At 35.8% G+C, this 24099-nt stretch overlaps 1 protein-coding gene and 1 pseudogene across 18 annotated transcripts in view; both read left to right on the top strand.

The window, feature by feature from the left end:
* Positions 1-24099, top strand: part of TDRD15 (tudor domain containing 15) — a 635306-nt gene that overhangs the window by 41743 nt on the left and 569464 nt on the right. For all 18 annotated transcript variants that reach the window (XR_005658332.1, XR_005658334.1, XR_005658333.1 and 15 more), the window contains 2 exons: positions 13426-13531; positions 16211-22475. Coding sequence is in view for 14 of the 18 variants with exons in the window: in XM_039887750.1 (XP_039743684.1) it covers positions 13508-13531; positions 16211-22475 (6289 nt within the window). In the remaining 4 variants the exon portion in view is untranslated. The remainder of the gene's footprint in view (positions 1-13425; positions 13532-16210; positions 22476-24099) is intronic.
* Positions 2969-3085, top strand: LOC120622608 (uncharacterized; annotated as a pseudogene).

Below are 24099 nucleotides of genomic sequence, written 5' to 3'. Positions count from 1 at the left end.
GATCCTGACATTGAATTTAGCAACCACTGCTTAGTAAAATGTTGCAATCACCTAAACGATCACTACTGTTAACTCTGGCATCCTACGAAGAATCCAAAAACCTACGGACAAATTCTCAGTTTGTTAATATATCTGAGGAACCTTTCTGATAGAACTAAGTATGTATCGACTCTCGTCTGTACCTCTAGTAGCTGTATCAATTTTGAGATTATTCAAGAATATGGTTACTATATGGTGCACTTTGTGATGTGAAGGTTTTAGTATGGCTGGCTTTATTCAGCCCCCAAATAATTTAAAAGTATAAAATGTTTAAAACTTATCAAAAGTACAGAAAATAATATAACATACCTATATGTTCTCTCCATAATGCCTAAAAGATGATAACATTTTGCTTTTCTTGCCTTCATATTGTTCTCTGTCTCTTTGTTGTTATCTCTATGACATAAATGAAATAAAACATTAAAGGTATAGCTGAAGTCCCCTTTGCACCATCCCTCTCCCCACCATTCCTTCAGGCTTCCTTTCTACCCGAGGAAACCAATATCTTGAAGTCGGTACACTGGCATTCCAATTCTCATCTTTTAAGTGAGAATTTAAAATTGAAAAATGAAATTAAAATTGAAAGTTCATTTTTGTCTATATACGTATGCATGCATAAGCAATATAGACTATTTGTTTAACATTTACACAAATGCGCAACATTTTACAACTGCTTTGGCAACTTGTTCTTTTAATTTAAAGTTATTCTCAAGAATTTTAGGTATATGTAGACCCAGTTTATTCATTTTCATTGCTGGACAGGGGTCCATTCATTCAACCCCATCTGTAGTTCGGGTCTCGTTCCCCCATAATATTTTTTAGGTGCCTTTGCTTCTTTTTTCTTGATCTGTCCTCCTCATTAGTTTTTCAGAGATATGGATCTATCGTTTTTTTTTTCTATTTCATTCATTCTTGCTCTTTATTATTTTTGAATGTTTAAAAAGGTCAGTTTCACTGAGGTACAATTCACATACAATAAAATTCACCGAGTTTACCGAGTTTAAGTGTATAAAGCAATGAATTTCTTTGTTAGTTTCACTGAAGTACAATTCACGTATAATAAAATTCACCGAGTTTACCGAGTTTAAGTGTTTTAACCAATGAATTTCGACCAGTGGACACGGTGGTATAACCACCAACACCATAAAAATATAGCACATTTCTATTGTCCCCCAAAGTTCCTCCATGGCCTTTTACAGTCAATTCCCTCCCTCCTATCTGTGAGTCCTGGCAACTACTATTCTTTCTGTTATTATTCTCTGATTTTTCTAAAATTTCACATAAATATAAATCAACAGTATGTAGTATTTTATATATACTTACTTTCAGTTCAGGTAATGCTCCTGAGATATATCCATGTGGTTACATGTATCAGAAGTTTGTTTCTTTTTAGTGCCAAGTAGTATTCCATTGTCAAAATTGAGTATTCTGTTCAATGGATCTGTGTCTACTCCACTGATGTTTTTGCTGTCTCCATAACTTTGACTGTTCCAGAATGTTATACAGTTGGAATCCTACAGTATGCATTTTTTTCATGTTGGCTTCTTTCACTCAGTGATATGCATTTAAGTTTCTTCCAGGTCTTTTCATGGCTCGGTAGATCATTTCTTTTTTATCACTGAATACTATCCCATTGTCTGGATGGACCACAGTTTATTTACACATTCATAGTTTATTTATACATAATTTATTTATACAGTTTATTTATACATTGTCTGGATGGACCACAGTTTATTTATGCATTCAAGATGAAGGACATCTTGGCTTTTTCCCCATTTAGTCATTTATGAATAAAGCCGCTATAAACATCTGCGTGTTGGTGTTTGTGTGGACATAAGTTTTCAGACATTGTACTTTTAATCTCTAGAAATTCAGTCGAGTCTCATTTAAATCCCCCATTTCTTTCCTCATATTCATATTTTTGTCTATCTTCTTAAAATGTAGAGTTGATTTTTAATAGCTGTTCTAACATCCTTGTCTGTTAATTTTTTCATCTTTGTCGTTTCTGAGCATTTTTTAATTGGTTGTTTTTACTCTGGTTATGGGTTGTATTTTCTTGTCTGCTTGTATAACTGGTTTTTCATTGGATTCTGGTCACTTATGGGTGCTGGATTTTGTCATATTTCTTTAGATATCTTTGAACTTTATTCTGTAGTTAAGTTACTTGAAATGGATTAGATATTTTCAAGGCTTGTTTTAAAGCTTTGCCTAGATGAGTCCAGAGCAGCCTTTAATCTAGGGTAAATTGGCTCCCACTACTGAAGCAATGCCTTTCTGAGGATCCTGTGTGATGCTTCAGGTATTAGGAAGTCTCCTCACTATGGATAGTTTGAACATTTACCAGCCCTAAGTGTGCAGAAAACCTAGATATGCCTTTAATATTAATCCTCTTTTGTTACAAAGATCTGTTTGGGTGCCTGCGTTCCTTAAAAGGCAGAGCTTCTAAAAGGAGGTTCCAACTATTGTCCACCTTACACTCCCCGGGAGCTTACATATTTCCAGGTGTGCACATGATTAATACACATTTGCCAAAAGTATAAGTGAAACAACAAATTGGTAGGTAGATTTCAAGAACCTTGTAGGTCTGAGGCTTCACCCTACTATAAGCTAACAAATCAGCTTGCCACACGGTCATGGATGCTGACAGAAGACATGAGACTCCTTGAGTCAGACTTAAAAACTACTACTCACAGCCAAAGCAGTAGCTAGAATGTCAGCATGGTTACATTGGTTCCTTGAGCTCCAATCCCACAGGGTGATGCAGGTGGTCCTGGCCATACTGCACACATAGTAGGTTGTGTTACAAGAGAGGAACACTGGGACTGGGAAATCTGCCTCTTTACAGTAGCTTTGGTCTGAGAGCAGAGGTTACTACATCTCTCAAGGTTGCTCCATACAAACACAATCTTGAGAAAATGTCCCAGATAAAAAAAACGGTCAGGACCCTGAACAAGCCCGATCCTGTCGGATCTCGGAAGCTAAGCAGGGTCGGGCCTGGTTAGTACTTGGATGGGAGACCACCTAGGAAGACCAGGTGCTGTAGGTGTAAAAAAATAAACAAAAAAATATAAGAGATTGTAAGTTGACAAGGTCCTTGCAATCTGTGAGACCAATGCAATAGGGTTTCCTAACAGTAGAGAGGGTAGCTAGATGCAGATATGGTACCTTGTATTGTTATGACAACGAAACAATAACAAACAGACAAAAGAACTGTAAGTAACATCTTACCGTGCTGGGGCCACTCAGTAAAGAGGTTAAGAGGCCCCTTCTTGGCTTCCACTGTACCATGATAGAAACTCACAATGAAGATTTCGAATTATCCAGTAAAAGTTAATCCATTTAAGAAGACAGAAAATGTATAAAAATACAATACATTTAATAGAAATTCTATCCCAAACTAAAGATTTGGTTCTTAAAGAAATTAGGTTCAGAAATCTAGAAAGTTATGTTATTTGGGACTACTCAATCCTTGATAACGGTGGATAAAAATGCTAAAAATCACTTGTGAGATTTAAGGTAGTTGACATGTTGCCAAAGTTGATTTGCATCCATATTACTAAAAAACTTATTTTTCACATATTTGCCAGATACTTATGTTTATCTCTTTGGCTACTGATTGCCATACCTCAGAGACATTTGACGCTTTATCCACTCTGACATTTTTGTAAGCTGTTAAGATTAGCAGTTAAGGTGACTGTTCATCATCAGTAATACAATCCATAGAAGTGACTATTTTGCACTGAAAGCAGTCCTTCGTAAGAGATATTATAGCTCTGATTCAAGTGTTAGACATATATTGTTTTTCAACTTCTGTTATTTTTCACAGTTCAGTTTCTGACTTCTAAATTGATTCTGCCCCACAAAGATCACATGCATTGCAAGCAAGATTTTAGGTTCTGATTTAAATCAGATTAGAAAAATGTTCTGTCTTTTTTCTCTTCAGCTTTGCCACTAGGCTCTAAATCATAGAACTCATAGGAAATATTTGCTACTTTTTAATTTCCACTTGAGAAATTCACCAAATCTATAAATCCTGTTCTGTGAATTATAGTTCACTTTCTATACATTTACAGAAATAAATTGGCTTGCCACATATTTGTGGGCTATCATTATGAAAAAATGAACATTTTAACCTCATCACTGAGGTAGAAATATATCTGGATGCCATTTATGATTGCTTATTAAATACCAAGCAAGCAATTTGAGGAAGCCATATTTAACAAACAAATTGGCAAGAAAACTTTAGTCAGAAGTGAGGAAGGATATAAGAGAAGAAAGAAGGAAATTGGAAAAGAATATGAAAGAGCCAGCATAAAAAAAGGAAAGGCCCAGGGAGAACATGTGTTAGCTTGGGGAGCGAAGGCTGAAGCTGTGGGATCAGAGGCAGTGGCGTGGGGGAAGGGCACGGGGGACTTCCATGGAAGCTACAAGTGGAAGTCACATGGGTTAGAAACAGTCAGGAAAGACTTTCTCTAAGGGATATTTGCCAGAAAATGATCGAACAGGTATGCAGACGGGAGCTTAGGAGAAGAGGCAGAGTTGAGGATTTCAGGAAATGTTATGACAAGAGGCTTGAAGGCAGTGAGGGTGGAGCTGGCTACCAGACCGAGGGAGGGCTGTGGGGGCAAATGGAAAGGAAGCTGGAGCCATGATGGCAGAACAAAGCCTGGGTCTTGGGGAAGAAACAGGACAAAGATTGTTTTAGATATCACGTCTTGTGATATATATGCCACATTTTGGGAAACCCTTTCGACAATATCATTTTTATCTGCCACATGGTAACCCATGATATGCTCTGAACCCGTACTGTTGGACATTGACATTATTTCTAGTTTGTGTTATTAGAAGCAATGCTGTATCGAATGTCCCTATAGCAAGATGTGTGCAGAAAGCCACAGTAATTCCCTTAAGTCAAATTACTGGGGGTGGGAGAGTAGTTGTGGGAAAGGGGAATGCCAGAAAAAAAGGATAAAGCAATTTTAAGGCTTCCAATATGTAGTTTTCGAATTGTCCCAAATTCATACAAGTATGTGGCACTCCTCCCCTACTTCCTCATTAACACTGGTATTAGTTGGAAAAAAAAAATAAAGGTGAGGCTGAATTGCATCTTAACTAGAGAAGACATCTCCCCTTAGGGAGGGACAGATGACTAAATGTTCAGGGATCTAGACTGAGTGTGATATTTAGTTTGTGCTGCCTCCTGGTGGCGCCTGAAAGACCCACATGACAGAAAACGGGGTCAAAACTGAAAACAGGCTATCTAAACAAGTCACAAATGTTAATTTACTTAGGGCTAAAGTTCTGCAAAGTGGGTGGCAGAAACAGAGAGAAAAATGGCCCTAGCTTTAGGATATTGGAGTATATGGGAACTAGAGGGAAACTATTCTTACCCACAAGTAGAGCACTGTGGCATCACCTACATTACGCACTCAGAGGTGATTTATTAAACTGAATGATAACACAAAAAAATTACTGTTTAAATGATGGGTTCTGAGGAGGGGGCACATACAGCTTTCTTGAAGGGACAATGGAAACTACTATATTCTATGTATTTAAAACCCATTTCTCCTACAAGATGGTGAAGGTAATGAATGAGGCACCAAGAGATTAAATGACTTGCCCAGTATCAGTCCTCTAGGGTAATCGCTTCACTGAGAATACTCTTAACAGTAAATATGTACTCTGGATCTTAGATTGGTTTGGGGGAGCACAATTATTTCTACTTTCATCGTGTTCCTGAGTGCAAAACACCATGCTCTGTTTTAGGGACAAAGGAGGAAAGGAGAAGTAGGGAAAAGCTGCAAAGAGAAATGCCATAGTTGTTGCTCTGAAAGAAGTTGTTAACCCCTTGCCGTCTTCTAGATTTCCATCCTCTGCTCTGCTCACGTGGTCCCAGTAATCTCGTCGGCTCCCAGAACTGCAAAAACCACGCGCATAGTAATGCATCTGCTCGTCCAATCTTTCATTTACGATTCATTGAGGAAAAACAAGATGCTCAGTGTTGTTTCTATGAAGCTCAATATTGTAGGAGAAACACCCAGCAAATAGTCACATAGAGAAATATATGTTTGGATATTATGATAAGTAAGGGAAAAAGTCCAGGTTGCTATGAGAAAATATAACTTAGTAGTTAGTCCAGTGGTTCTTAATTTTTGTTTTGCTCTCATACCCTTCAATGCTCTCATATCTTTAATGACTAATTGATAATTTAAAGTCTTGACCAGATTCTTTGAGCTACATCTAAGAACACAGAAGGTTAGTAGATAAAATGATAGAGATAAACAAAGGCAAAAACCAACTAAATGAAAGTTGGCATGGCTAAATCAGTACCTTAAGGCAAAACAAGACTTCACGGCAAGTTTTCTGGACATGAAGCAGGTTATTACGAGTTGATAAAATGATAAATTCATCGGGAGGAAATTTTAAACCTTTATGTACTTTATAAAACAGATTCAAAAGGTAGAAATAAATAAATTGGCAGACTTATAAGAAGCTGACAAAAATCACTTTCTATATTTGATACAGCTGATGAAAACATCAGTAAGCATGTAGAACACTTGAACACAAAGTTAATAACTTGATCTAATGAATATATATTAAAAATGACCAGATACCAGGCCGTAAAGTGCATCTTAAGAAATTTTAAGTGATCGGTATCAGACCACATTTTCTGATCACAATGCAATTAATGTAAGTAAGTTATAAATGAATATAAAAAAGCTAACAATATATAATTTTTCTTAATTTCCACATATCTAGAAATTAAGAAAAATTACCTTTGACCCATAAACTACAATGAAAATATCCATAGGAATTAGAAAAATTTTAAATTGAATGATAATGAAATTACACCATAAAAACGTCAGAGATAACTAAAGCAGCAGTTACAGAAAAATTATAGCTTATGTACATTTTTTAGGAAATGAGAGGTTAAAAATATAGACAGTAAATACTCAATGAAAGAAGTTGAATATAAGTAATAGAACTAACTCAAAGAAATTCTTAAAAAGGAAAAAATACAGGTAAGGTAAGAAATATGAAGCAGAGAACAGTTACAACAAGAGAAACCAATAGGGAAGATTAAGACTTGTCAAGAAAAAAAGTGAGACGATATAAATAAACAAAATACAGAATAAAGGAAATGGTCACACACAAGTTTTCAAATAACTATTTATTATGTATTATTAAAATTACATTGATAAATTTAAAAACCTAGAAAAATTGCTATAAAAAATAAAATGACAGCGTTCATGCAAGGAATAGAAAACCTATCTGTGAGCATTTAAGAATTTAATGTAAATCAAAGACTCTGTCTTCCCTCAAACACCCATGCATGCGTAGATGACTTTATAGCTGAATTCCTATTCTTTCAAGGAACTGTAATTACTGTGTAATATAAACTGCTACAGAATATAGAAAAGTAGTATCTATTTAGTGTTTATTTCCGACAAGCAAGACCTTTCTCCTACGTAACCCCAATATCCACAATGATATCAGGTAATTAACATCATAAATTACTACTGAGCACATATCCAATTCGAGTTTCTCCAAAATAGAAAAATATAATTAAATGCAATAAGATAGATAAATAGCTGATTAACACTTGTTCAATAAATGGGAATTACTTTTACTAATGCGTAAATTCACTGGGGGCTCTATCTCGGTCAGCCGCAATCTGTGCTCTGCAAGTCTTGCACAAGACAGGTAGGGCGACCCCACCCCAATGTGCCACATCTACATACGAGCTACATCCACCCACACTACCCCTGCTGGGACAGTACGCCCCCCACGCCCACCCCTAGAAGGCTCTAATCCAGGCCTTAGCCTATTCCTGACAGACAAGGCTGTAAGGTCGATTGGAGCTCGGGCTGCGTTCGGCCCTTCCCGTGCTCCAGGCAGCTTCCATCGTCGGGCGGAGGCGCTGTGCCTGCCGCTCTACCCCTGGCCCCCACACTCTGCGCATGCGCCTCGGGGCCTCTACGGGGCAACAGGCCTCACGTTTGCCGCCATCTTGGGCCTGGCAGTCTTCCTGGAGCTACGGGGAGTACGGCCTGAGCTGCGCTGGGGGCTCTCTGTAAGTCCAAGCTCTACCTCTGTGCTGTCAACCCGCTCTACTGTTTTCGGTGGCGTTCCTCCCCTCTCCGCTTTGCCCCTTTCACCGTCGTGGCTTTGGTCCCAGAGGAGCGGGCGCCTGCGCCATCTGCCGTCGGTGGTGGGGTGGCCTCGGCCCAGGCCACCTTTCCTGCCTCCCAACGGCGGCTGCCGCTCGGCCTCCCCGTGGGTGCTGAGTTCCCCAACCTGAAAAAATGTCAGGCTCAGAGAGGGTGAGCCCCAGGGTTGGTTCAGTGGGGCTCTTTTACCCGTGGAAGTCAAAGGATAAAGTCAGTGTGGAAGCGCTCTTCAGAAGAAATTTATTTTTGCCGAGTCACTTAACTGTAATACTTTAATACACAGTCAAAAATAACTTATCTTTTGGAATTTTAAAGGAGAAATAAAGCCCTTTAATGACTGTGAACGAAGCGGAAGGTAAAGTTAATCCCCCCCTTCGTTTTTCCAATTTCATCTCCTAATTTATCCTTCACCCCATCATCTGTTGGTGTACGGACTCATGTTCATGTACATTTGTAGGGTATCATTTTTATTATTCTGTACACATTACTGACACCCCCTTCCCAACTTAACAGGATTCCTAAGACCTATTCATCAGAGCCAATAAATATCTTACTGCTTTTTAGTAGTAATTAAAAGAACAAAAGAACTCTATAATTTTTTTCTAACATTCCACCGTTAACAAACATTTAGGTTTTGTGATGTGTGTGTCTGTGTTTTACAGTTTAAGTATACAATTTGGTGACATATATGCACCCGTGAAAGCACTACAATAAAGATAATAAACACATCCATCACTCCCAAAAGTTTCTTCTGCCCCCACCCCCACGCTGATCTGCTTTCTGTAGCTATAAATTGCATTTTCTAGAATTTTGTATAAATGATGTTAATCGAAGAAGAGATTCTGACTAATAAAGAAAAAAGGCATTTGTTTGAGCAAAAAGAGTTGCTACAGATTCAGGTAGCAACTCAAACTGGGCTCTGGAGAGAAGATAGAAAGGCAGGGTTTATACAGGTGAAAACCACAGGTGTAATTCTTTCATGCAAATGAAAAACTGCTGGCTATGTTAATAGGGATTGATTAGTTCCCATATGCAAACGACGGAGGTGAAAACTACTTGGAAATAATGTTCATGTGTTCACTGCACCAGTTGTTCCAGAATGTTTATGGCTTATCCTTAGCCGAATTTAGCAACAGGTTAGCAACTTAATAGCTCTGAAACGGACACAAGATGTGCACAAGTCCCACTTCCTTAATAGCTTCCTACTATTCTGAGTGACTCTCTTAGCAATGCTTATTGTTTTATTTTTTCCATTATCAGTGAAATATGGTGTGTATTTTCTCTTAACTTTCTTTTCCCCAGTAATTCTTTTGAGATTCATATATGTCGTGCTGTGTGTCAATGCTTTGTTCCTTTTTATTGCTGAGATTACATTGAGTGGCATACAACCATTGTATGGTTTCATTTTTACTTCAATAACAAACTATGGTTATTCAGATTTGGGTATTTTGCAGACTTTTTTTTTTTTTTTTTGGAAAACTAGTTAAGCAAGTTTGACACTTTAAGGAAAACAACTGGCAGTATTTGTCAATGATAAAATCCAAGCTTTAAAGGCAAAATTAGAAAGTCGGAAAACTTGTGCTTCTTACTGCAAGCTTGATGCCTTCCCAATAGCTTGAGTTTTCTGATGAGGTTGGTCGTGATATTAATTCGATTTTGAGATGTTCAGTAATGGAATATGTCAATATATGGAAGCCGTGCATAATTCCGAATCAATATTTTCAAATGAATCAGTGTAGTGTCTTTAAAATCATTCATATTAGAAATCCCATTCAAAATGCAAGATAGACCAAGGGATTTTAAGGTAACAGTACTGAGAGTTCATTTATGTGTTTAATATTCCATTTTAAAATAACTTCTAGGAAATTAGCACTCATTGAGTTTTTGTAAATATCAAAGACTATCCTCAGTTATATGAAAAGGCTATTAAAATACTCCTCCCTTTTCTAACTCATATCTATGTGGGGCCAGGTGTCATTCACGTACTTTACCCAAAACAATCTATTGCAACACACAGAAGCAGCCATGAGAATCCAGCTATTTTCTGTTACGTAGACATTGAGATTTGCAAAAATTTTAAAACCATAATAAACTATTTCAGTTTATTAAATAGAAGGTTAGGGAATGAATCACCTAATGAGTATAATAGGAATAAGGTAAGAGTCACTCATCACTAAATATTTTGGTTTTGAAATTGTAGTTATCTTTCATGAAAATATTTGTTAATTTAATGGGCATATTGCTATTTTAAAATAAATATTTTACAAGTTTGCTTTTATTTTAAATATGGTAAATGTTAACAGAAGACATATAAACGCCTTTGGGGTCTGTCTTAGCTCGGGCTCCTATGACAAAATCCCTTAAACTGGATGGCCTTTAAACAGCAGAAATTTATTTCACAGTTTTGTAGTCTGAGAAGTCCAAGACCAAGGTGCTGGATGATCTGGTGTTTGGTGACCGTCTGCTTCCTGGCTTATGGATGCCTGTATTCTCCTTGTATCACATGGCTGAGAGCAGAGAGGAGCAAGCTCTCGTGACTCTTGTAAGAGCACTAATCACGTTCATGAGGGCTCCATCCTCATGACCTCATCTAATTACCTCCGAAAGATCCCACTTTCTGATACCATCACACTGGGAAGCAGAGTTTAAACAGTAATTTGGCAATGAAGCGACACCAACTTAGTATATAATAGGACCCTCATTAATTTTTAGGAGTAGAAAACGGTCCCGAGAACAGATACTTGAGAAGTGATGGTTTAAGAGAACTCTTTTTTCATTGCCAGAGAAAAGAGGTTAAGGAGGTGCCTAGAGGATGCTACATTGCGAAGTTTTCAGTTTATTAAATAGAGGGTTAGGGAATGAATCACCTAGAAGGAGATGAGGGAGCAAGCTGTGCTGTGGGAGCAAAAAGTCCCAAACCCAGAGACAGGTTCAAGGAGTGGTATGGCACTGTGGCTGAGGTGTAGTGAGTGTAATAGGAATAAGGTAAGAGAAAATGGTGCGGTGGTGGCGAGGGGTAGGGGTGGGGGTCCTGGTAGCGTTGGGGGTTCTTAGATCCTGTAGGACATCATAAGCCATTATGATGGCTTTAGTTTTCACTTTGAGTAAAACGAGCAGCTTTTGTTTTTTTGAGCTGAGAATAGTCATGGGTAAGGACGGGGTGGGGTTAAGGATAGAAGTAGGAAGACAAATTAGTAACCTTAGGTATTATGGCTGACCAAGGAAGTTAGTTTGGACCAGGATTGTAGCAGCAGACCTGGAAGAAAGTGTGAGATTTTTTTTATATGCTCTGAAGATGAACCCAGTTGGTTTTCCTGGTGGGATTGTTGTGTATGATGCAAAAAAGTGGACTCAAGGATCGTTGAAGATATTTGGCCTGAGCACATCTTTTGTGTGGTAGATTATATTGATTTTAATTTTGTTATAGCTTCATATTTTTGCCTGTGGTTTTAAAATTTTTAATATTTTCCATTTTTGGTAGCTTCTAGGTTTTTTCTCTTGAAGAAAGCCTTCTTTAATGTAAGATTAGAAAAAAATTGTCATATTTTCTTCTAATTCTTTTGGGTAGTTAAAAAAATTAGTTCTTTTATCTGTCTGATACTTGCTTTTGTGATCAGTAAAGCAGTTTCTCAGCCTCTGCACTATTGCCATTTTGGGCTAGCTAATTCTTTTTTTTTGGTGGAGGCTGTTCTGTGAATTGTAGGATGTTTAGCAGCCTCTACTTATTACATGGCAGTAGCAACCCCCACCTCCATCCTGGCCCAGTTTTGACAAGCATATATTTCTAGACATTGCCAAATGTTCCCTGTGGGACAGAATTGCCCCTGGTTGAGGACTACGCCAGTAAAACATGTTAACAAATTGAAGCCCGGATTTTAAAATATGAAGATTAAAAATAGTCTAAACAGTTTTATTTCCACTATATCAGTGTCCTTAAAGACCCGAATCCAGAAACCACTCTGAATATCTGGAGAAAGTAGGCTGATGAAAACTGGGGCAGAGATGCTTAACTGGAATCAGTCTTTTGGAACTTGGTAACCTTATCAGGACTAGTCAGAGTTTTACCTGAACCATCTTAAATTTTGAAAAAGGAAGAATTAATAAGCTGATTCTAACCCAGAAGGGTGCCTATTTCTGTTTGTACTTTTGGTTTTGGATTAGTATCTTTCACTTTTAGTTCTCGTTTAGTTGAAAAATCAGTGTGAAACAGTGGGAGTAATATACATAGAGAAGTGGACTGAATCAGAAAACCTAAATTCAAGGTCTTGAGTCTCTTTTATCTTAATTTTTTTTAATCTGAAAATCACAGTCTTAAATTGAAGATCAGTTAAACTAATGTATTGAAATCTTTAAAATTTTTTTGAAGCATTATTAAGGAGCTCTTAATATAAGGAAAGAAATTTAAATTTCTTTTAGAAAATTTAAAATTATATATATTATATATAATATGTATATATAAATATATGGCTCAACTATATTTCTGTTGGACCCCACTAGTCTAGGTTTACTAGATGTAATTCATAGAAGAAAGATCCCAAAACTTATAAGAGTAACATCATCTATTATGTGTGTTGTATAGAATCAGGAGATTTTAATATAGGAAGCACTTCTCATGTCAATTTTAATAGTGTCAGATTGTATTTTCATCAAACCTTATGAGAACTGTGATTCTGTAAATTTTTAATTTTAATTTCAGAAGTTTGTGAACTATTGATTGGAATTCAATTTCTTAAAATAGAGTATTATTTTTAAAAAAGAAATAAAACATTCAAATATGATATACTAAATTTGAAAGCGGAGATGAGTACTAATTAGTGTCATCAGATTAACTTTATTTTTAAGTTGTGGCACTACCATTTCATTGTTCGAAGCTGTCTGTATCTGGTCATCTGCAGTAGTGGAACTGCTTCATATGTCTGAGCCTGATTTGCTCAGTACTTTGCTATCAAATACAATAATGCAAATTATATGATGAAGCTGCTGCAAGACCGCATTCATCAGAATGGTTTTATTCTCATTTACTGACTTTATAATAAGTGAATTGTATACATTTATGAAATGATTAGAACACTGCTTATGAATGCAATTTGTAGATGTTTTATGTTTTCTATTTACTTTTTGCAGCTTATATTAGGATAAGAAGGATTTTTACTGCTGTTGCTGTAAAAAGAATGGTTGAAAAACCCTAATTTAATTCAACCCTCTCATTTTACAGATTTAGACTCTGATTCTAAGAAAAAACAAACAGTTCCTCAAATTTCACATAATTGCATCTCAAATAAAACTCACGTTTCCTGATGTCCCAGTCTTGTGTACACAGAGTAAGTACTTTCTGTGAGTATAGTAATATTCTAAGGGATATAATATTGAGTAAAGGTTTTTGGATCTAGGAGATCTTGATTTAAAATTTTGTCTTTAGATGATATAATTGTCTACAGTACAGAATAATTGGTTTGGTTTTAAATTTCCTGCTTATGTTTCTCCCTAATTTTTCTGAGTTGTTACAGTCTGAACTTCAGATATACAAGGGTAGGAGCTTTATCCATGACACTGGGAACTCTTTTCATGATTCTTTTGAGCAGGCATTCGGGAAGTAGGTGGAGGCTGATGGTCATCCACAGAATAGGTTATTCTGTCTGCCTAAAAAAGGATCTGGTCCATAGTGAGGACCTTTGGTGAGCATCGCGTGAGACGTACAAATTTTCTTTTCATGTGTCAATTCTTAGAGGCTCATCCACATATTTCACTGCAGACTTCTTTGAAATAAATCTTCCAGTCTTCTTCAGAATTACTAATCATCCTGCAGAAACTATTAGATATTGCCAATTAACATACAGTTTTTTTCTTCAGAGAAAGTAGACAAACTGGTAGTCTCGTGAACGTTTTTTCTCGGGCAAGGCATCCCCTGGGTTGGGATGCAATGCTTCAGCAGTCTGTTTCTTGAGGTTCCTGGCATAAGGTGAGAGCATGTGCAAACCAGGCTCATATTTTTTCCCCCTTCTGCTGTGAAATTCCTCATGAGGCCATTTGTATTGCTTGGGGTCGGGGGGTGGATAGCAGGATAGAGGAGTAGGCTTCTAGTAGTTTGAGAAACCTGATCATGCAGTGTTCTTGTGTCTTTGGGCTTTCTTTGGCTTATCTTGCATATACCACCTTCATTTAATGAAGGAATTCTTCTGGCTACTTAAAAAGAGTGGTGGTTCCTGAAAGACTTGTATATATTTTTTCCCTTTTCTCATTTACTCACATGAGTGGCCAGTGACCCTTTGGCGAATGCCAAAAGGAAGGTTCTTGGTATAACCCAGCACAGGATCCTTTCTTGAGTACCTGGTCTTCATTCATTGAAGCAGTAAACTGAAGTATGGAAATTGGGTAAAGGCCTGTGACTTTAATATTGGTGGCTTGAGAAGGCTTTTCTTGTCCTGAAGTGTTTTGGATTGTTCTAATGCAAGTCTTTAGAGTGCTGCCCATTGATCTTATTTTTAGAGATTCCAGGATTGAGTAAGCATAGCCCAGAATCTCTACAGACTGCACTGTGATGATGAGCACACCAAATTAATTATCTAGGATGAAATAAAAACCACAGTCAGGACCCACATGTTCCTAAATCTTATCTTTTTCTTTAGCTTTCCAGTTGCCTATTTCAATTTGTAGAGTTGGGTCTTAAGACTTATAAAGGTCTCCTGTTATTTTATCTCTGAGATAATATTTATACTTTGATAAGATTTTATATTCCTGTCCTCCATGCTCTTCTTTCATCTTTTTATTGTTTTCTTCTGAATTTTGGAATATTCTCTCAAAATTTTCTTCTACTTTATTTATTTTTCTTTTGTGTTAATTTTCCCCATGCAATATTAAATTTCTTATGTGTATGTAGTTCTTCCTAATCTCAGATGTGGCATCTTAATAGCTACTTAGTCATATAAAAATTCATTATTTGCTTTTGATCTTTTGAACACAGGAATCAGACTGTTGAAAAACAGTTCTTTGCTTTTTCCTCAGGGGAGTATTTCCTTGGTTTCCTTTAAGTTGTTCCCTCATTTTTTTTAGGTCCAATTTCTCTTTCCTGTCCTCGTGAAAAGAAATTGATAATCGTCAGCTGTTAACTCAGAGTCAAACAGGAGTTGAGCTGTGTCCTGTCACAATAGATGTTGGTTCTTGCCTGAATTTGGAGAATATTTTATAGCTCTTGAATATTTGCCTTGCCATTTAAAAAATTTTAACAATCTAGAGAAAATGAGCAGAGCCATATAGTAGAGAGCTTTGCCTCTGTTCTGTCCTTTTCCTCCCTCCGTAATTTTTGTGACCAGCCATGCCAGTGACAAGGCCTGGATATATCTGACCTGCCTCAGGGTCTTTCAATGCCTGGCTTTCCTTGGGGCTGTCGAAGATTCAGCCTGCTGCCCTTAATCAAAGAAGAATCCTGGAGTTGTGTGATGGTGCCGATGGTGTTTAAATATTGATAGCTGACACAGAGTGGGGAGTGCAAACAGTGTGTCCTCTGTTGGTTCTCCATTTGCCCTTCCTTATACTGCTCACCCCTTTGAGTTATGGGCTGTCGGAAGAAGTCTGCGTGAGGGAAAGTAGTTTTCTCACAGGAGGAGAAGGAGCTTTCCCGTGGGCTTTATTTGGCTTCCTTTTGTTACACCATGTCTAATGCCTAGTAGAAATTTGTTTCTGGAAAATTTGTATCTAGTACAAATTTGTTTCTTCTTTGTTTTACAGTGTATAGTCTCCCTGTTTTTAATGTTCTCTAGGTTATTCTAGGTTATAGAATTTTTTGAAAGCGTGAAATGCAATGAACAGTTAGATGCATTTTGTTTCTCTCTCCATCTTTTCCAGTGTTTATAATTTTTATTAACATGTTCACTTTGATAAATACAGGCATAGAATTATTTTTAAGGCTCATGTTTGCATACTAAATTTATATAGGCTAATTTCATTTAATTTTGACAGTTGTTAGTCCAGAAGCTGATTAGTACTTATTATTTGCTTTTTAGAAAATGGATTCTGCATCTCTATTACCAACATTTTTAGATGTGGATTTGACAATATCACATATAGAATGTCTTCCCAAGGATATTCTTGTGAAATTTCAAGGCAGAAATAATATTGAATGTGAGTTTGACTACCACATATTGCAGAGGGAAATACAGCATATTCCAAAAGCAAAAAATAGTGTGGACATTGATGAATTTTGTTTGGTAGAAGAAAGAGTGTCTGGAGAATGGCAGAGAGGAAGAGTTTTGGAAAAGAAAAACGAACTCTATACGGTGCTCCTCATAGACCGCGGAGAAGAGCTAAGAGTTGATAGTATGCGGGTTGCTTCAGCCTGTGGCACCGTATTTGAACTACCACCACGTGTAGTAGTTGGCATTTTTGCCAACATATTACCAATTGGAGAAAAATGGTCTTCTAAGGCTTTGAATTATTTCAAGTCATTGGTAGGACTACAAATGAAAGGTTGTATACAAGCTATTTTGCCTCTTCAAATGATTCTAATTGAAGTGCCAAAAATTATATCCCAAGTTCTTGAATTACAATTAGGAAGACTTATTGATGGGGATTCATTTCGTCTTATTGTGACAATGTTAAAAGAATTCCCACAACAAATGCCTGATTTAATACAGCATACGAGACCTGAATTATCATTAAATAATAATGATACTTTACTTGATATCCAACATATTCTGGATAATTTGCAGCCATCTTTGTCAATAGGCAGTACTGAAAGTGTAAAGGTATCATCTGCATTGAGCCCAAGTAAATTTTATTGTCAGTTAATTAAATGGATTCCAGAGTTAGAAAACTTGACAGTATGTATGAATTTACATTATGATATTATCAGTCAAGAAAGTAGTCCTATGTGTGATAATTTCGGACTGCTTTGTGTTGCCAAAAGGATAAACGGACAGTGGCATAGAGGAATTCTTCAGCAGCTCTTGCCCAATAATCAAGTGAAAATTTGGTTTATGGATTATGGCAGTAGTGAGGCTATACCCTCAATTCATGTAAAGAAACTTAAACAGGATTTTATTTTAGTACCGTTATTTTCATTTCCATGTTCTCTGACATGTTTACACAGTCCAGATAGAGATGCAAGAAAACTTCAATTGAGTGTATTTAAACAAGCCTTGTTAGGACAGATAGTATATGCGCATATTGATTGGTTCAATAAGGATGACCATTTATATTATGTAACATTACAAACTCTGGAGTCTACAATTAATTCTAAATGTCTGTTGAAGACTGTAGCCACACAAGAACTTTGTCCAGTGTCTGATTTAAAAATCTCTAATATTTTCAGAGAGACTAGTGCTTCTGATGTAAATGGTTTTGCAATTGAGAGTTTTGTTGGAAATACTGAATGGTTGCTAGAGTCTCTAAATAAAAAAGACACCCTGAAAGTAGATTTTCCTATTAAAACTGTAGAAATGGAAACAGAAGCTGCCTATGTAGCTTTCATAGCATATGTATTAAACCCATCCAATTTCTGGGTACGCACCAATGAATATCAGAATGAATTTCAAGATATAATGAAAAATATAAACAAATTTTATGATTTGTGTGAAAATGATGAACTGATTCTAAGAAATCCAGAACCTGGGTTATTTTGTTGTGCTAGATACAGCAAGGACAGATGTTTTTACAGAGCTGTCATCACTGAAATTAATGGTTATAAGATTAATGTTTATTTTTTGGATTATGGAAATACTGATTCCATACCATTTTTTGATGTAAAAATTTTGCTTCCAGAGTTTTGTGAGTTGCCTGCCTTAGCCATGTGCTGTTCACTTGCACATATATTTCCTGTTGAAGATTTATGGGTGAAGGCAGCAGTTGATTATTTTAAAAAAATTGTTTTGAACAAAGCAATTTTGCTTCAAGTTATAGCAAAAAAAGATGACAAGTACACTGTCAATATTCAGAGTATTGAAGCATCAGAAAATATTGATGTTGTCTCTCTTATGGTACAAGCCGGATATGCAGAATATTGGGAAGTAGAACCAGAATGTTTCCCAAAATTCGTAAGTGAATATTCAGTGTTAAATTTAAAATCCAAAAACAAAGGTAGTATCAAGAAGGTCTTATCTGCCCTTCTTGTAGGACCTACACCTAAAAAGCATTATTCAAATAAGCTAAAAGAAAGTAATTTGTCTTTGTTAAAGTCCCCATCTGTTAATTTCTCAAATTTAAAAAATCCTTTCACTTTATCTGTGGGACCTGGGTCACCATGGCCTTATAAAGAATATATGTTTAAACCAGGAACAGTCCTTGAAGTTAAGTGTTCTTATTATCGTGGCCCCGGTGACTTTTCATGCCAGCTCCAGTGTAAGTTAGACGACCTAAAATTACTAATGGAACAAATTCAGAATTATTATAGCATTCATTCTGATCCTTATCAGATTGGGCAGATTGCTTGTGTTGCTAAGTATTCCAAAGATGGGAAATGGTACAGAGCTGCTGTTTTGACTCAAGCATCAAAGAAAGAAGTTGACATAGTATTTGTTGATTATGGTTACCAGGAAAGAGTTTTAATTAAAGATCTTTGTGGTATTAACCCACTTTTTCTTTTTTTAGAAGGTCAAGCCTTCAGATGTAGTCTTAACCATTTAGTCGAACCCATTAGTTGTAAATTATTAAGTTGGACGAGACAAGCATGCAGAGACTTTGGTAATTTTATTTCTTCATCTAGAGGGTTATTGACTTGTGTCATCTATGCTTTAGTTCTTATACATCCAAACTATTTATGTAATTTAGTGGATTTACAAGCTCCATTTACTAGTGCAAAAGAATTTCTTATTAGTCACGGCTCTGCACAGTATAGTACATTATCAAAGCCATTCCCATCTTCAGTGAGTCTTTACAGTTACTGTTATTCCTCCTTCAATTTGAAAGTTGGAAGTGAGGAAGAAATATATATATCTCATATATATAGTCCCCAAAAGTTTTATTGCCAACTTAGTAGAAATAATAAACATCTAGAGATGATAGAAACAAAAATCACAGAGATTAGTAACCTCAAAAATTGTCCAAAATATTCTAGTAAAATGGGATTGTGTATATCTAAATATATAGAAGATGGTCTCTCTTATAGAGGTTTAGCAATGCCAACAGATTCATTATCTCACTTTCTGGTCTATTTTGTAGACTTTGGAAATAAGCAACTAGTAGAAGAAAGTATGTTGAGGGCTATTTCAGATCAGTTTCCAGAGTTGCTGTTTACACCTATGCAAGCTATTAAGTGTTTTTTGTCAGATCTTAGAGATGTAGATATTCCAGCAGAAATCAATAGGTGGTTTGAAGATAATTTCTTAGGAAAACCATTAAGGGCAATAATATTGTCCAGGGAGTCAGATGGCCAGCTTGGTATAGAATTGTATGATGGATATCAACATATAAATCAGAAAATTAAAATGTTGCTTCATGCATATGGAAAAAAACATGGTGACCAAGTACACTATGTAGAAAAGGGTCATAAAATAAATGAGAATAAGAGACTTGCTGTTTCTTTGAAAGGCAAAATAGAAAATAACTATCACCATAGTATGATAAATAAAACTAGTCTAGTAACATATTCTGAAAGTAAAATAGATCAATTAATGAATCCCAAAAGTATATATGCCAGACTTTTGAAACCATCAGTTTGTTATAAAATCGAACCTGTGTCAAAAAACAAAGTGAAGAAATCTTTGAATGATGGACTTAAAAATAAAGGTATAAAAATTGTCTCTGGATCTGCACATACTCTTGATGAAAGTGATGTGGGCCAGAAATCAGTAAGGGCTATGTCACAGTCTTTTATCAGAGAATTAAATCAAGCGGCCTCACAAAACCCATATAATCTTATGAGACCACAGATCAAAGACCTTCCTCAACCTCAAATTTTCTTGAATGCCAAAGTTAAAGGATATGTTTCTAATATCAGTAATCCAGCAAGTTTCCATATTCAGCTTGCCGAGAATGAAAATGTAATCATTCGACTTGCAGATGCTCTAAATGAAAGAAGAGCGAATATAGTGAATGAGAGAAAATCAGTTAAACATATGGTGGGAGATCTTGTAGTTGCAGAATACTCTACTGACAATGCCATTTACAGAGCAGTTATTAAGAAAATTTTGCCAGGAAATTCTTTTGAAGTGGAATTTATTGACTATGGTAATACTGCAGTAGTAAACACATCTAAAATTTATGAACTTAAGAGAGAATTCTTAACTATTCCTAAGCTAGGAATCCATTCTTTTCTTAGTGGAGTAAAGTGGAATGAGCCTAATGAAATATGGGACTGCAAAACTGTGGATTATTTTGCTTCAAGAGTAAGTAACAAAACAGTTTCTTGCAAATTTTTGAAAAAGCATGAGGAGAAATGGGAAGTAAATATAATTTGTGATGAAAAATGTGTCATTAATGAACTACTGAAATGGACAGCATGTTCAAAGCTACAGAAAACAGTACTGCAAATGCCTCAGATTGTCTCTCAGAAGGTAAGCCCTGGTGATGATCATGAAATGAAGAAGGGGAGATCAGATGAATATGATGGTTCTGTGGTCCTTCAACCATCCTGCCAACAGCTGGTTAATATTCCTTTTGAACACTTAAAACCTGGACAACTTGAAAAAGCTGAAATACTTCATGTTTCAAAAAGTGGAACATTTTATGTGAAGTTATCTAAAAATAAAAAAATATTATCGGATTTAACAGTATTAATTACTGAAGAAGTAAAAAATCCCTCTTTCTTAACAATGGAAAATACTGAAAAAGGCTTAGAATGTTTGGCGAAATCTAAAAAAACTTCGAAATGGTATCGGTCGAAAGTAGAAAAAAAGTGTGTCGATGAGACACTGCTAGTTTTTTTAGTTGACTGTGGTTGGTATGAAATAGTGCCTTTATGTAATACCAAGGTGCTTAGTAATGATATCAGAAATATTCCAAGACAAGCTGTGCCTTGTAAGTGGATTTGTTTTGAAAATTTTAGGAACATGCCATTTGAGTCCATTGTGCATTTGTTTGCTCGTTCGGAAATAAACATCCTTTTCTTGAAATATTTAGACTCTGCCTGGGAAGTAGAAATTTTGGTAGATGGCCTGTTACTTTTGGAATATTTAAATTTAAGTACAGTTCATATTGAAGAAAACAAACTTAGATCTTCAGAAATTATTTTCAACTTGAAATCTAAGACTCCTGTGTCATCATGTACAATAAGATCATTTACTTGGGCACAACTCCAAAATGGTAGGCAATATTCTGGCATCGCCACTGCTGTTTCTGATCCATCAGACTTCTCTGTCCAGTTAGAAGATTTCTTTGACACAATGAAATCTCTCTTTACGTTGCTTTCTGATCTTCCAGAAAACTTAGAAACAGTACCTCAAGAGCACATAATTCCTGGTTCTGGTTGTTTGTTCAAATATGAATTGGAAGATCAGTGGAATAGAGTAGAAATTTCTGAAGTCTCCCACCAGTCTTTACTTATTGTGTTAATTGACTATGGATTTTCCATTTACATACCTTATTCATATATTAAAAATCTTAAAGTTATTCCTGAGGAACTTTTGAATTTGCCAAGGCTAAGTTATCCTTGTATCTTATATGGTATCTTACCTGCTAAAGGAAAATACTGGAATGAAGAAGCCAAAAGTTTTTTTCAAGAATTCCTGAGTCAACCAGGCTTAGTTTTTCAGTTTCAGGAATATAGTTCTGAAACAAAACTGCAAGTAGATGTTATTAATGAGAAAAACAATTTGGCAGATATGTTAGTTGCATCTGGGCTTGCAGTGTATTCTAAAGGTTCATATCATCTTGATGCAGTTACTGCTACTGGATCTGCTACAGTCCGATATAAATTACAGGGTAAGCCTGTTTGCCCATTGTTAGATCAAAATTGTTACAAAAGAGAAAATATAAATTGTACATGCATTGAGAAACAGAAGGTAACAAAGCAGAAAACTATTAAGAGGAAAGATGTTTATAAGAATCTCTTAAGGAAAAACCATATTAGTAAAAGATTATATTCTAGAAATTTAACACCGAAGAAGAAGGTTGATAGTGGAAAACATAATCCCCAAAGTCCCATTGCATTTGATAAGTGTGCAGCAGCTTCATTTTGGGAACTACTTAACAGTTTGAAGAATGACACCAATTGCACTGAAAACATTTTTGAAAAGCTACCAACTGAAGGAATACGGGGAAATAACACAATGAACTTGAAAACAACAGTAGAAGCACCGCATGTTAATGAAAAAGTATCAGAAGAACACTTAAAAGGTAAGTGGCTGTTTGTAAAAAGTAGATTATTTTTTGTAGATTCTATTTTTGATTATTTAAAAGTTTGTTAATATGTACTGAAGTTATCCAGATTGAAAATATACTGTAAGAAAACCTACTAGAATGTCTGAATAAATAGATAAATTGGGAGTGATCACTTGAATGGTAAAATGATGCTCTACTATCTTTACCTTTTTTAAATGGTAACCTTCGTAAATAAGTGTAGAGGATTTTAACCACATACGCATGTACACATGCGTGACATTTTACAAATAATTTCAAGAGTTTTGCAAAACTGATGGTCCATAGATTTCAAGTTAATCTTGCTGCTGTTAATGAGCTTCCTGGGCTTGCTTTAAAGAATCAGTTTTCTATTTTATATTTTTCTTATCAGATGAAGTATATCTTTATTTAGGTTTTTTGAATGTGCTTGTAGCATATTGCTAATGTGGTTAAATTGATAGAATAAACTGACTAGCCCATTTCCTCTTAAAACTTTTAGACATCAAACTGATTCTAAATGTAGTATGTGCTATAGCATTGTCTCATTTTGCTGATGCACATTATATTTCATTTTCTGTATGAAATAGTTACTGAACATTTTATAGGCTATAAAAAGAATGTTCTGACTTTAGAAAGGTGTGTTATTCTGTATTATAACTAATGATAACTTACATTCTTTCAGTGAGTGGACGTTTCTTGTTTTTATTGATGTATTTTAGAAAGAGCATTACATTTGAATTCATATTTAGATGTTTATAATGAATTGATAAATGCTTTAAAATTGGTCCTTTTTCCTTTTTTATTTTCGAGTCTTTTATTATTGTAGTAGCAGTTATGGTAGAGTGCTTACCGTGTTCCAGATATTGTGCTAAGAGTTTTATATGCATTATCTCATTTAAAGCTTACTACAGCTATAAACTTGGTCAATACTAAGATTATAATGGGGTCTAATAATTAGTACCCAAGTTCTTTGAATTCTAAACCACTTTAGAGAGAGACAAGGAAAAAGACAATTGGTGAGAAAAATATCCCCTTTAGAAGAAACCAAAAAACAATATTGATGAATATGGCTTATATCCACGAGCAAATAGGTATATCAGTACTGAATCATTTATCTTTCTCTTGTCTGGCATTTCACTTAGCATAATACTCTCTAGATTTGTCCATGTTATCACAAATGGTAAGATTTCATTCTTTTTAAAATATGATTTCACTTACATGTGGAATCTAAAAAACAAAATAAATGAACAAACAACATAAACTCATAGATACAGAGAACAAATTGATGGTTGCCAGGTGGGAGGGAGATTTGGGGGCTGGGTGAAAAAAGGTGGAGAGATTAAGTACAAATTGGCAGTTGTAAAATAGTCACGGGGTTGTAAAGTACAGCATAGGAATATAGTCAATAATACTGTAGTAGCTAGGTATGGTATTGGGGGTACTAGATTTATCACTTATACACTTTATAAGTTATGTAAATGTCTAATCACTATGCTGTGTACCTGAAACTAATATAATATTGAATGTCAGCGGTAACTGAAAAATACTGAACCATTCATTAATTTAGACTCACCCACATGGGCACAGAGGAGAGCTTCACACAAGGGGCCTACCCAAAACT

The sequence above is a fragment of the Pteropus medius genome, unplaced genomic scaffold (assembly GCF_902729225.1).
Source record: "Pteropus medius unplaced genomic scaffold, Ma_sr-lr_union100, whole genome shotgun sequence".
Taxonomy (NCBI): Eukaryota; Metazoa; Chordata; class Mammalia; order Chiroptera; family Pteropodidae; genus Pteropus; species Pteropus medius.
This window is presented reverse-complemented; position numbering and strand designations above follow the sequence as displayed.